The sequence below is a fragment of the Aedes aegypti genome, chromosome 2 (assembly GCF_002204515.2).
Source record: "Aedes aegypti strain LVP_AGWG chromosome 2, AaegL5.0 Primary Assembly, whole genome shotgun sequence".
Classification (NCBI taxonomy): domain Eukaryota; kingdom Metazoa; phylum Arthropoda; class Insecta; order Diptera; family Culicidae; genus Aedes; species Aedes aegypti.
In genome coordinates this window covers 268,544,631-268,559,134 of record NC_035108.1, presented here as the reverse complement: position 1 = coordinate 268,559,134, position 14,504 = coordinate 268,544,631, and the positions used below count along the sequence as shown (strand labels likewise).

Sequence of the window (14,504 nt, the reverse complement as noted above, 5' to 3'; positions counted from 1 at the left end):
TTTGTATACACTGCAAAAATGTAATTTGGTACCGGGTACCCCCGTTGGTTTTACCACATTTAATCTGAACACTTTTTAATTTGTACCCTGCTAATTTGCACATCGTTCAGATTAAAAATGGCTCAAACGTCATTTAGCTCATGGAACGGAGTAAAGTGCAATGAAACGCTGTGGAACGGAACGCAGAATCAAAACAAAACAGTGAAAGAGGTGACCAGAAACACGTTTCTAGGGTGACTAGATGTTCAAATTAAAAATGAACCCCGATGGTTTGCATGAGGTATCGTTCAAATTAACGGGGGTGTACGATATAATCCTGGAATACTAAAATCTTGATATCATTATTCGTTTTTGGAAAATTCAAACTGTCCGGCCATAGAGGACTTCCTCCTATATTTTTCTCTTTTCGCCATTACTAAAAACATAATTTGAATGGTTTGACATTATGGATGTCGGCGTATTTTTTTAAGTTTCTATCGAAAAGTTTTTGTTTCGAGGCAAAAATGCAAAACTAGTTTTAAGTAAGAGTCGTATTTATTCTTCTTATCCATGGATCGCATCACCGACCAAAGTTACTCTCAGATCTGTTCCCCTCTCACTAATAAACATAGGAGAGCAAAAGCATTAATGTTCAACCTAGACCTAACCCAGTCAAGTCAATTGCTGTTTACGAATTCATGCACTAATGGCCAAAAGTGTTCTTATCGATTACCGACACTTATTCTGTGAGTCTAACAAGCTGAGACGACTTCGACTCGCTCCCATTTGTTGATCTAAGCTAGTCGTCAACGTGAGGTGAAAATATATTTAGTGCGTACAATTTTCATACTTCAACAAGACAGGGCTACCCCAAAAGGGGGTCTGGATCAACAACAATTATGTTTTCATCAAAAACAGGCATATTTTGGAAGAATATTGTTAAATGCTAAGCATGGCGTACCATTGCTACTTCGCGTACCAGAAGGAATAAAATAGACCCATTTGTGTAGTGCTTAGCATTCTGCCCAGCAAATCCTATCCCTACCTTCTCGTGGTACTGGCCGGAGTACGTGTAACCTTAGGGAAGATCGGATAACCAAACCCGGTGGGAACTTTGGTCGTATGCTGACAGGGAAGAGGGGGTTGCTTCTGCAAACCTGGAGCGGCTCGCAACAGCTTCAGTTTCCCATGTCAGTGGCAGCTGATTATCGTCCGAGTGCCAGAGAATGACTCTAAGCTAAACTGTGCACTAAGGCCCTCAGAATAATTAGGGGGACAACAAGATACACGTACCGTAAAACGGGGTAACTTTGATAGTGCGAGATCCACAATATACTTAACGAAATAACAAAGTTTCTGTTAATTAGTTAAGCAAAACGAATACAAAAGTAAAGAGTATTAGTATAGCACCTCATGTCAAAGCTATTTTCGTAGGAATCAAGTTCATTTGAGGATTTACATGTACATATTAAAAAATTATAAAATGTTGGCATTTTTGAAACGCTCACAAACAATCTGTTCTACGATCACTATTTGTTGAAGTCATAATGAGTTCGTCAGTATCCTTGACAGCCTAGTTGTAGTAGAACATGAATTCGGAGTCAAATCTATTAGCGAAAACCATTTTTACAAACTGGGATCATTTTTGTAATCAAAGTCAAAAATTTCCATATAGTGTTAAACGTCTAGAGGTATGCAACGTCCTATAAATGTTCCGGAATGCATTCAATTTTGTTCGATTTATACTCCATTATCAAAGTTACCCCAAAACAGAGAACCGACTTTCGATTATATGAAAAATTATATATCCATTCAAAATAAATCTTTTGGCAATCTATAAACTACAATCGATAGCTAGGATGCCAGTACTTGTTTTAAAAATATAAATGATAATTCTTCGAAACAACATGCACTAATATTCAAGTTTTCTTCGAAAAAACTGTCAAAGTTACCCCGTTTTAGGAAAGTGCTATCAGAAGCTTAGAAGCGAGCCGAGATGTGCAGGGATAAGGAAGGGAGCATCATGACGGACGAGCGTGAGGTGATTGAAAGGTGAAAGCAGCACTTCGACGAACACCTGAATGGCACTGAAAGTAACGAACGACTGGACTGGATTTGGAATACCGATTTAAGCACGAAACACACTCGTCTTCGGATGCGACATTTATATTTCACTTATCAATCTGATGTTAAGTGTGTATAATGTTTTCCAATTTTCTATATTCGCAAGATAATTTAGCCACATTTTGCTATGCGTAATGATAAAAGATTTTACTCATGCGACATTTGTCGCTACAGCGTGGGGTTTGATAGGGCAACGTCAAATTTTGTTCACATAGCACTAGCGCCACGCAAATAGTGGCAGGCTTCAAGAACTAGCGCTTACTTCAGGGGGTTGGTAAAAATACATCAGCGCAGGAACATCGAAGAAAATGCGACGAAAGCGACGGAATTGGACCAGCGATTGGAAACTTGGTACGTGCAACTGCAAATCTCTCAACTTCATCGAAAGCACACGCACAGTCTCAAGGTCTACGGTTCCGGAATTGTAGCGTTGCAGGAGGTGTGTTGGAGCAATGGTGCGAACGTTTAAGGTGAAGATGAATCGAAGCCAAACTTCAAATATTCAAGAGCACGGATCTGGAGAACCAAACACCCGTTTGAGCTGAAAACCTAATCGGTTGGTCACTACCAGCTAGTGAACAAACCGATTAAGTTTTCAGCTTGAACAGATGTTTGGTTCTCCAGATCCGTGCTCTTGGCACGGAAGTTTGGCTTCAATTCATCTTCACCTTACAGGTAATCATACCATCTACGAGAGCTGCGGCAATACACGTGAACAACAACGAAAGAATGAGCAAGTTGAAAATTAAAGGCCGATTCTTTAACTTTACCATAATCAACGAGCCGACACTCCAGAAGCACTGATGATGACAAGGACTAATTTTACGCGCAGCTCGAACGCGAGTACGACCGCTGCCCAAGCTACGACGTCAAGATTATCAGAAGATTTAAAAGCTCAAGCTGGCCAGGCAAATTTAACTGCATCCTGAAGATAATGGTGCGAATCTACCTGAAACGTCGCCAACTGGAAGATTCTGAGAGCGTATGGCTTGGAGAAGCATCTCCGGAGCAGCACAACGAACTCCTGGAAAATTACGAATCGTTCGGTCACAAAGTAAAGATTACATACATAGTAAAAATACCGCAACTAACGTGAGCGAGTGGTAGCCTATCGACGGAAGATTAAAGAAGCAATAAATCAAACGATCGGTGCCCACCGGCTGACGGTCAAGAACTTCCTACGACTAAATGATTTCGACGCTCATTAGAATAATGGTCCCCCAACAGCAGACAGCAGGGGCCCATATAGCCGTAGCGGTAAACGCGCAGCTATTCAGCAAGACCAAGCTGAGGGTCGTGGGTTCGAATCCCACCGGTCGAGGATCTTTTCGGGTTGGAAATTTTCTCGACTTCCCAGGGCATAGAGTATCTTCGTACCTGCCACACGATATACGCATGCAAAAATGGTCATTGGCACAGTAAGCTCTCAGTTAATAACTGTGGAAGTGCTCATAAGAACACTAAGCTGAGAAGCAGGCTCTGTCCCAGTGGGGACGTAATGCCAGAAAGAAGAAGAACAGCAGACATAATCGCAAATCCACCACGGTTTTGTCGATGGACGATGGACTTGAAACCAGCGTTAGAACTTATCGCCCAAAATTATGTTATCAACGATGCATTTTACCGACGCCGGAACAATCTAAACAAGGGAGCATCTTGGCGAAAGAACGTGTGGTAATCAAAAGGTGAAAGCAGCACTACAAGGAACATCTGAATAACGCAGAAGATACAGATAAAGGGTCAGATTACGATTTCAACGCACTTAACTGAAAACTAGTACCATTAACGTTCTGTTCGGTTTTAAACTTTTTGTTAGTTCACAAAGAATAAACCCTTTTTAGCTTTGTGAACTAACAGAAAGTAGATCTTTTGATGGTCTCGCGTCAGTTTGTCGTTGTGGTGTGAAATTTGTATATAAATCCTTGCTTTCTTACAACTCTTCTGGTTCCGAAACCCTTTCGAAACCGGACTGCCCATAACTGCATATTTGTAACATTCGACAAAAGTAGGCATTGAGTACATGGGATACCAAGTTTGCATTTTTCTGCAGTATGGGAGGAAACTAAAATTTCAAAAAATCACTAAGAATTCAAAAGAGCTTGTATGAGGCTGACATTTTGTACAACTCATATCGCATATTGGGTGAATAGTCAGAAAATAATTCTGATAGAAATTTCGTTGCTACTACATTATGAGGCTCATTTATAATCTCAATGTGACTTTTATACGGTTACAATTGCCAATGTGACAAAACAACTCGGTATTTTTTTCGAATTTTCTAGAACAATCTCACAGATTTTAGTAAGTTGATCGAAAGTATTTATCATTTGATGACTCTCCATGGTATTAACTCCAATTTGTTAAAAATGTCGAATGTGACTGTTATGCAGTTATGGGCAGCGGAGGAGTTGCAACAAAGCAAGGAATTATGAGCTTGAGCTTGAGCTTGATTGGCCGCCCGTGGATGCACTCCAGTATCGCCAGATCAGCTGCACTTACACAAGGAACCAACCGAATGACTGCTTGCGACTAACAGGCATCCTCAGTGTATAAGTGCTGGTGATCTTCTATTTTTAGGCAACAATGGCACCTGCCACGTCAGAATGCAGACCAATGAGGGGAAGGGGGAGGAATTGATGATGCATTGAACTGGCTCCCACGTAGACCGTATATTCCACTGCATCCACGCCAGTTCATGCGGGAGTGTATGGATAGGGGGAAAGGCATGGCAGAGAGGTTTGCTTTTGTGGTTAACAGACTGCCTCTATGTATCAGGCGTAAGAAAGGCGTGCGCGTGGAAGTAGGAAGCGTTAGGGAAATGGTTTCTTGTCCGTCTCTGGTTCTAGCGTTTGCTATGAACGAATAGTTTGAGTGTGATATATTCAGAATGGAAGATAGAAGCAAGTGAGAGATATACAACTACAAAGTACGAGGAAAGGGACGGGTCTGGGATTGAACCCATGACCTTCTGCATATGAAGCAGAAGCGGTAGCCATCAGACCACCAACCCCGTCAGTTGCAACAAAGCAAGGAATTATGTACCATATCTACAAAACAACGACAAACTGACGAACGATGGAAGCAACATTACGATGAACACCTGAATGATGCAGAGAGCGCAGGCATAGAAAGTCAGGACAGCAAAGGTGATGGCTACGTCAGTACAGCGGACAGAGAAAACCAACAAGCTCCCAGATCTTTTCAGCGCCGCAAATTCTCTAGAAATTTCAATCGATTTCAAAGCGGCATACGACGGTATTGACCGTGTAGAGCTATGAAAGCCTTCCCGGGAAGCTCACCAAATTGATTAAAGCAACGTTGGATGGTGTGCAAAACTGCGTGAAGAGCTCTGGCGAACACTCCAATCCGTTCGAATTCCGCCGAAGACTACGACAACGACAAGATGGAATTTTGTGCTTTCTGTTCAATATTGCACTTGAAGGTGCCATGTGGAAAACTGGACTTAACAGCTGAGGCACGATTTTCTGTTAGTTCTTCAAGCTAAGAAGGGTTTCGGAACCGAAGGAGTTGCAAGAAAGCAAGGAATTATATATCATATCTACAAAACAATGACAAACTGGTGTTAGAAATATGGTGCAATCCTCATCCTAAACGTTCTATTGGAAATGCTATTACAGATTATTTTCCATAATCTATTACAAATGCGTTTATGGAAGTTATCAAGCTGTCCATAATACCAAATAATGTTATGAGTAATGTCCACGATACCAAATGTCCGATCATGATATCAAATGTATTTATGTCAAACAGTCGCTTGCAAAATTCATTGTCTTGGGGTATAGTTTCAACCCTAACTTGATCGTTCGATTTACATGATAATCTGCTGTGGACTTACCGGCACTTCTCGTTTTCCGCCTCACTTCCGACACTGGGGTAGACGATGCATCGTTCATAGTCGTTGTGGAACCACTAGCACCCGAACCAGTGCCCTTGCCATCAGCAGCGATGGCAATCCCTTTGGAACCGCTACCAGCCGACGTGTGCTGATGGTTCGCGTGATTGTTTTTATGGTGACCTACTGCATTCTGATAGTGAGTCGAGTCTCGATGGTTCTCTGCATTGCCACTCGCTGCTGCCGAAGTATTATGCGTAGCATTGGCTTTCGCTTTGCTGTTCATAGCGGCGGTCGAAAGAGTTGACGTAGTCATGCGATTACTTCTTCGAGTACTAATTTTCTCGTCGGACGATGTTGCTGCTGATGCGTTTGTACTCGAGGGTACCGCAGGTGCATTATGGGCGGCAGCAGATCTACTGGAATGAGCGTTAGATTTATGAGAGTTCGTCGAACTACTCGAACCACCGCTATTGTGTGAAGCTGGCGATGAATTGTTTTGCGAAGTGCCACCTGTTTTCAATCCGGCCGACGCCTTATGGTTGCGAAGTACTTTTTCTTTATCTAACGACCCTGAGGCTGCCGTAGACGAAGATCCCGAACTGGCACCTGTTGTAGGGGAGGATGAGGAGTAGGTTGATGATGTTGTTGTAGTCGAAGTAGTAGTACAAGTGGTAGGAGAAGTGGTAGTAGAAGAAGAACTTGTTTTAGTTAGTTTAGAATTTCGAAATTTACCCGCAATTTCTATCAATGGCTCATCGCTGTCCGAAGAATCTTCAACCGCTGCAACAGTAGCCGGTGTAGCCTGTGTATTCGGCGTCGGAGGCGTTTCCGTTGCGGTTCTTCTTTGTTGTGCACTACGAACTGCAACATTTTTCTTCTGCCTTTCCGTAACGGCGACCGCTGCAGCTGCAGCTTTTCTGGGCTTCTTTGTTCGACTCGGAAGAATGTCATCACTGACGCAGGACTGTGTTGAGCTTTCTGATCCTTGACGTTTCCTTTTACCAGTTTTTGGCAGGGTTTTCGGACTTAACCGATCTCCGCTGGCGGCAGCTGTTGGTGTTGGCGTATTCGAGACAATCGTGGCTTGTTTCAAGGTGTTTTTTAGTCTCTCAGCAGCAGGTGAATCGATAGATGGACTTTGCCTAGGTGGCTCCAGGGGACTTTCAAGTTTACTCGAAGCTCGCGTCCTTATTCGATGTTCAGCCGAATCCGGATGCAAAGGTATATCGATTGACAACGGTGAATGAATCTCTTTGTTTTGTTGTTGCTGCTGTTGAGGTTGATCGGGTTCATGCGGAGCTTCAAGTTCAGCAGATTTACCAGAATCATCCAAATCTATTATCTCAACAACCGGCGCGGGTGATTGATTGGAAGTAGTGCAATTAGCAGCTGATCGTCGCTCACGAGCTTTTTCACTAGAATAGCTGTAGAGAGGAGGTTGCTCATGTCGTGGCTTTGGCTCGACAACAGCAGCTGCACCATCTGCAACGACTTCTTTCTTTACTATGGGTGCAGCTACTTCCACCGGTTTAGGTTTCTCATCCGCTTCCGGCGTAATCACTGGTTTTGATTTCATGGAATTGCTACTACTGCTATCATTACTGCTATGATTAGTGCTGTTTTTATTACAGCTTTGTTCTTCCTTTATATTACTAACGATAGCCTCCTCAGGATCATTTTTAATTACAGCTTTACATTCAACTATTTTACTATCACATTCGCTTTTTAAACTTAACACCTCTTTATTGCTACAACAATCCTCCAACACGAGTTGCGTGGTATCCAGCTTGATCTCGGTCTTATCCGTCAGATTATTGTTACTATTACTAGTGAGTATAACATTTGCTTCCCCTTTTTGTTGTTGTTGCTGCTGCTGCTGTTGCTTATTTCCCGTATCCGCAAGCCAGTCTTCTGCCTCTTCTCCTTTGACCACACTCGTCTTCGAATCCTGCTGCATGGGGGTTGAATTTTCACTGGAAGACACTTCGATACTTTTCCCCTTTACAGCAGCATCATCAGACATAACAAGCTCATCGTCGTCTATGTCATCCAAAATTTTGCTAAGATTCGCACCATCATATTTCAGTAGCGCGGCATGACCTAGAAGGTCCAGCTCCTGCTGCTTGGGTTTCATCAGTGTCGTATGATCTCCATTCAGCTTAGCTGTTCTTTCAGTAATTGCAATGTCGTTCATGCCTTCCATCTTAGCTAATTCTGCTTCAATTTGGATGTATTCGTCCAAATTAGTGTGACTATTATTGTTGTTATTCCCGCTTGAGTCATGTTTTGATGATTCTTTTGATTCTACTACAGGTAGTGACTTGTCCTTAGGACTATCCATTCGCAGCAGCTTATTCGGTTCATTTCCCTGTGGACTGTGCGACAGTTGATGAGGACTTTTCTCCGATAAAGCATCCATGGATTCTATGCCACTGTCTTCGCCTTGTGCTTGAGATCCCGGAGATCCGCGTACTCCTTGCGTCAAAAGATGCCCACTGGCACTTGCTATTGTTGGAGGTTGCTGCTGATTGAGGGATTGTTCTAAGGAAATTGCAGGAGAATCACCAGCTTTTTCCGGCGGACGATTGTGATGATGCAGATGGGTGTTGTTTATTCGCTGATTGATGGACACTTCTGTACCTGAGGTAGTAGTTGCGGTATTGCTGTTTGTCTTATTACTTTCATTGTCCTTCCCATCTGTATCCCCAGTGGCAACATCGGAATCGCTTTTCCCCGGTGGTTTACCACTTTTCGCTGTTTCCGCCGAAGGGGATGACGATGGCTGTTTTGAGGACTGCGTCGAGCTCTTAGTATTTGATGCAGCTGCCAGAGCTCCAGGCGATGACACGGACGACGTCGTAGGGCTCGACTGCGCTGGCTTTACTGTGTTCTTATTGTTGCTAATGCATTTGCCAAACGCGCTGTTGTTGATACTGTTGTTCGTGCTGGAGCTCTTCAAGTTTTTTGCTGACGATGTTGCCGCTGCTAACAGAGACGAATGAGGCAACGTGCCAACATTTGTCGATCCGATAGGTCCACTTGCAGTGGAGGAGATCAGTGTCTCGTAGATTTCATTGATTTCATTTATACTGGTGGCTGCATTACTACTACTGTGACTTGCACTCATACTCGACTCTTCATTATGCTGTTGGTTTGCATTGGGACCGGTGCTGAGTCGACGCTTCTTCTCAGGACACATCATGCCGTTGGGGCTCAAAACTAAGTCCGGTGCTGATCGTTTATGATGATGATCGGAGCTCAAGAGCTCATTGGGTGTCAATGATTGATTCAGATCTTCTGGTTTATTCGATTTTACTTTGAGACCGGCCACAGCAGCGAGTGTAGATACTGCACTACTATTTCCACTGTTTCCAATACTATTGTGGTTGTGATGATTCGGTGAGGATGGCATTGAAGAAGGTCCGGACACGATAGATGACGCAGATTCATCGAGTTTCAATCGTATGCTGGCATCACTTGTCATTACTACCGTTAGACGACTATCCGTGGAATGGCTACTCCGCTTTATCGAGCTTTTCCTACTGAGCTGGAAATTGTTTCCATCACTGTCCTCCTCACCCCCACTTTGACTCTTTTTCCGATCCTTTTTCGAGTTCTTGATCACCACAGAGTTTTTTCCTCGTAAACTAATGTGTAAAGGGGGTACTCGAAGCTCCTCGCCAGCGGGAGATTGCGTTTGCAGGTTTGGACTACTACCGCTGCTGATACCGGCACTGTTATTTGTACCGGCAAAACTACTGCCGAGAGCTGGCTGGGACAGTGAATGATGCAATGGTTGTGGCGTAACACTGCCAACAGGTACGGACGATGAGGAAGAAGAGAGCGAACTCGATGACAATGACGTTTGCAATAACGTCGAACCAATATTTACCCCCGTTGGATTGGAAACACTTCCCATTCCGCTAAGCGTTCCGGGAGTCCCTCCTAGCACTTGTGATGATTGCACTTTTTTACTACTGGTCAAACCACTGCTTCCGACACCGCTGATCATCGGATTAGAATGCACCAAACTTACACTGATAGCTTCTGACTTTTCAAGTTTCAGTCTAAGTTTGATTTTTTCTTGACTACCGGGAGATTCACCTCCGCTCTCAGAGGCAACGATTTTCGCTTTCGTCTTGACTTGCTTTAAGGAGGACGATTTCTTCTCCCGGGGCTTCTTCTCCTTGTTTTTAACGGAACTTTTCGTTCCGTCCTTAAGCTTATCCTTCTTCAACTTGACCGGTTTTCCTAACTTCCCCAACGATGCGCTTATCACTCCAGACGTTGGGTTAGTAATCACACTAGAAGAAGCTCCATCCATCGTGTTTGATCGTTCCGTGTCGCTGACGTCAGATGTGAATTTCGAAAAGCCCGTACTACACGAAGTATCATCGTCAGAATACAACGAGTTCGACATTTCCGAATGGAATTCCGGGAAATTTTTCATCGCGTCCTCGTCGTTCTCTTCAGTTTCCTCAACTTGTGTTTCCTCAAGATCACCGGTCAGTGGATTGATGAGAAACTGTTGCTTCCACCTTCGTTCGGTCTTTGCAAGCGTTCCGGCTGAAGTAAGAGGTTGCTCGAGATCAAGGTCCAGCCCATCTAGAAGAGCACCCTCCAGATCGGCAGAGTTTAACGTTGGTAGTAATGAATCCAGATCGTTCTTCCCCAAATCGGGTAGATCGGGAAGTCCCAGTAGGTCACCACCAGTTGCACCGGATTGGGGATGTTTGACCAATTGTTGCTGACTTAGGTTGTATTGCATCTGATACCGGGTGAATTCCTGGTAGCTGGAATTGGTGGCAGAATCCATGGAGTGCGCAGGTGCAGTCCAGCGAGGATTGAATGGCTGTTGTTGCGATGTCTGAGGTGCTGATGGCTGCCTGAAGGAAACGTTTTGCTGTTGGATTGGAAACCGACTTAAGCTTAACTGGGAATGCGTTTGCTGTGGTTGCGATGGAGGGGGTGGTCTATGCAGTTCTTGCTGCTGATGCACAATTCCAGCTCCGGCCAACTGCGGTCTTACGGGTTGCTGAGTGGAAGGCCTTACTACGGTAGCCCCACTGGGGCCGAGATTAAATCTTGGTTGTTGTTGCTGTTGCTGCTGCTGTTGTTGTACACTAACATTTTTATGTGAAGAAGGCACTGACATTGGTGGAGTTACTAGAGAAGGCGACACATTTAAAACATTCTGATTGTTACTAGCGGTATTGTTTATGTTACTACTGTTTGTTGTAATGCTAAGATTAGCATTAGCACTGATCGTTGGTCCGGTTACAACTGCTCCGGTCGTCATCGGCATAACACCAGTGTTGCTATTGTTCACTAATATTGTCTGTTGGGGATTCACGACACTATTTGAGGTCACAGTAGTAGATATCGTCTGTGCCACTGTTATTGTGGCGCAACCACTGTTTGCGCTCACTGGATTCACTGGATTATTATTGTTTGTCACAATACACGACGTTTTCTGGTGACCACTATCATTCACACTGTGTTCATTATCGTTAATAGCATTCACTACAGTAGAATTTGACGCAATTCCTGTTACGCCGGAGGCTTTCATCGTACTTGAACCCTTCCCACTGGTCGCTATTAGTTCTTGTTTCACGATCGGGGCTGGCTTTGGTGCTCCAGCCGCAGCTATTTGCGAGATAGCGCTTTCATTTTGGAGCAAATTCACCAACAAAGGACTAGTCATTGCTACGTTTCCAACCGTTCCTGTGGTTCCGACCGATCCTGTAGATGGTCCACTCTTAACCGTGGCTATTGCCGTTTGGTACGATGGTGGAGGAGGTGGAGGCGGCGGATTTGGTGCCACGAAATGACTTCCACCGGGCAACAACGATGATTTAACGGTCCCACTCGGACCCGCTGTGGGGCCCATCCCGAGGGTGTTTTCTCTTCGCTGAATGACCCTGGCTTGCGTCATGCTTTCGAAAGGATATTCATTGCTTTCCACCACATTTGGCACGTGTGCAGGGAGCTTGCCGTCCATCGGACATATTGTGTTCGGGGACTTGAAGACGGTGCCTTCCGCTGCTAGAGGACCATTTACCATCGTAGCCGTCGTGGTGGCAACTGAGGCGATTGGTTTTGGCTGCATGGGAGGAGTAGCTTTCGAAGGGCCGGCTACAGCATCTTGTGGCAATGATGGTTGATGCCCCTGTTGCAACTGAGTATGTTGTTGCTGCTGCTGCTGCTGGGAGAGTATCCTGGTCAACTCTCCTAAGCCACTCGATGCACTACTGCCAGAACTTGGTCCCGCCGTGGTAGAGTTATCTAAACGAATACAAAAGAGATAAAGTCAGTTCTGCAACCGCTAAACAAATGCAACTTAATGTGAAACATACCCGTTCTCAAAACGATTTCTTGTCCCACAAGCCTGAGTGATAACACGGTGTCTCCTTCCAGCTGCACAGACAATATACCGAGGGCTCGCAGTGCACTGTTCCCTTCGGCAGCAAGCTTTCGTAGCTTTACAGCTGCTTCCTTGGGAATGGACAAAGTGACACGCACGCTGTTCCATGGCTCCACCTGCGAATGTGTGAAGACAAAACAACCGGTGAGATGAAGCTGATAAACTAATCCAACTCAGATTAAACTCTACCTTGTCCACTTTAAGCTTTCCGTTGTCCGCTGGTTCATCGACCAGCGAGGTAAGTTTCGCGACCAGACAGTCTAATCGCGACTGAAAATCGGGATCATGGAGGTTTCCCTCGCAAATGACAACCGCCTTTAGCGTGCTGCTGATGTTGTTGGAACTGCTCTGTTGATCACCGTCGCTATCGGCCGCCATTCTGGGAAAGATAAACGTTTAATATTTAGCATTTAATTATTGTTTTCATGAATAAACAGTGTAAAAGTACATTTTTTGACTAACCACCAATTTCGGTATTCAAACATTGAAATGGAGCTTTGTTAAAAACTGTACAACTACACATATAATTTAAAGATATAGTTTTGTCCCAGATAAACGAACAAGAGGATTTGAATAAATAGCCTTTGAAAGCAAATTCATCAGATCTTCATATTATTTGTTTATCTGCGTTATTGATAATGGTAGAAACATTGGTCTGATCTTCATAATAAACTAGCCTAGTATGTGAATAGTGATACACACAAAGTTAGCTGAGACGAATCAGCCACGGACTGAAAGTTTCACAAATAAAATCAATAAGAATAATAACAAAAAATAGAACCACAAAATAGAACATTTCAAAAGCAAATGCAATGCACATTAATACAAAAACAGACGAAAATGTTTGTGCGGCTTTTATAGGTATTATTATCCGAGATTAACTAACCAAGGGCTAAAAATTTCGTTATCAGAAAATATGTCCGTTTAGTATCAGCATGTTCTATTGAATGGATCATACTCTTGGTTTAATTCAACACATCAATCACCATGATACTTTTGGATTAGCTCTACTCTCGTGTAACCATTCAAAAGGGCCAATCCTCAGATCGTTGATTCTGAGAAAATTCGATTCGAATATTGTTCACCACATAGGCAATTCCTATTTCTCAGTATTCGAATCAATCAATGTGATTTCTTGCTCGTTGAGTGACGATTAAATAATAGTACACGTTAATAATCGATTTTATTCTGAAAACTGGAAAAAATGATGAGTTTGGACCATTTTAGATTTTTAACAAGGCATGGGCCTTTTTTATTGGCCAAATTGAATTTTATTTGCGTGATTGGCCCAAGGCTTGGCCCTTTTGGTTTTCAATGAACGAGCAAGAGAGTCATTGGCCTCTCACCATGCTAAGGGCAATGACAGTTTGCGAAATTTTCCGATTGTAGGCCCTCTTGATGGAGAGAGAACTGATAATTGGCCGTTTCGAGCAGAAGGCCAATGAATGATTTGGAAAAAAACGGTTATTGGCCGTTTTGAAAATCGAGTTTATAACAGTAAGTTTTATGATTATGTTGACAATGTTTGCATAGTTTGTGGGTGTTGGGATATGCTATCGAAAGGTTACTTACTTATTTGGCTTTACATCAATTATCTTGATAAAGCCTCGCCAACAATATTTCGCCAATTCCCTCGGTTCATGGCCGCTTCTCTCCATCCTCGACTGTGACCCACGCTCTCCAGGTCCTGGTGTACCTGGTCCATCCACCTAGCTCGCTGCGCCCCACGCCTTCTTGTTCCGACCGGATTCGTGGCGAACACCATCTTTACAGGGTTGTTGTCCGGCATTCTTGCAACATGCCCTGCCCAGCGTATCCTTCCAGCTTTAGCTACCTTCATGATACTGGGTTCGCCGTAGAGTTGAGCGAGCTCGTGGTTCATCCTTCGCCGCCACACGCCGTTCTCCTGCACGCCGCCGAAGATCGTCCTTAGCACTCGGCGTTCGAAAACCCCAAGAGCTTGCAAGTCCTCCTCGAGCATAGTCCACGCCTCATGCCCATAGAGGACTACCGGTCTTATGAGCGTTTTGTACATCGTGCATTTGGTGCGGGGGTGAATCTTTCTTGACTGCAGTTTCTTCTGGAGCCCATAGTAGGCACGACTTCCGCTGATGATGCGCC

The 14,504-nt window shown here is 44.1% G+C and overlaps 1 protein-coding gene across 3 annotated transcripts in view; it reads right to left on the bottom strand.

The window, feature by feature from the left end:
• The window catches only part of LOC5571731 (serine-rich adhesin for platelets), a 60,092-nt gene that overhangs the window by 10,501 nt on the left and 35,087 nt on the right, over window positions 1–14,504 (bottom strand). For 2 of the 3 annotated variants that reach the window (XM_021845043.1, XM_021845042.1), the window contains 3 exons: window positions 12,573–12,762; window positions 12,316–12,499; window positions 5,960–12,244 (listed from right to left, as the gene is read on the bottom strand). In XM_021845043.1, the coding sequence (XP_021700735.1) occupies window positions 5,960–12,244; window positions 12,316–12,499; window positions 12,573–12,761 (6,658 nt within the window). In that variant the 5' untranslated portion in view covers window position 12,762. The remainder of the gene's footprint in view (window positions 1–5,959; window positions 12,245–12,315; window positions 12,500–12,572; window positions 12,763–14,504) is intronic. The other variant, XM_021845044.1, reaches the window with a different exon arrangement.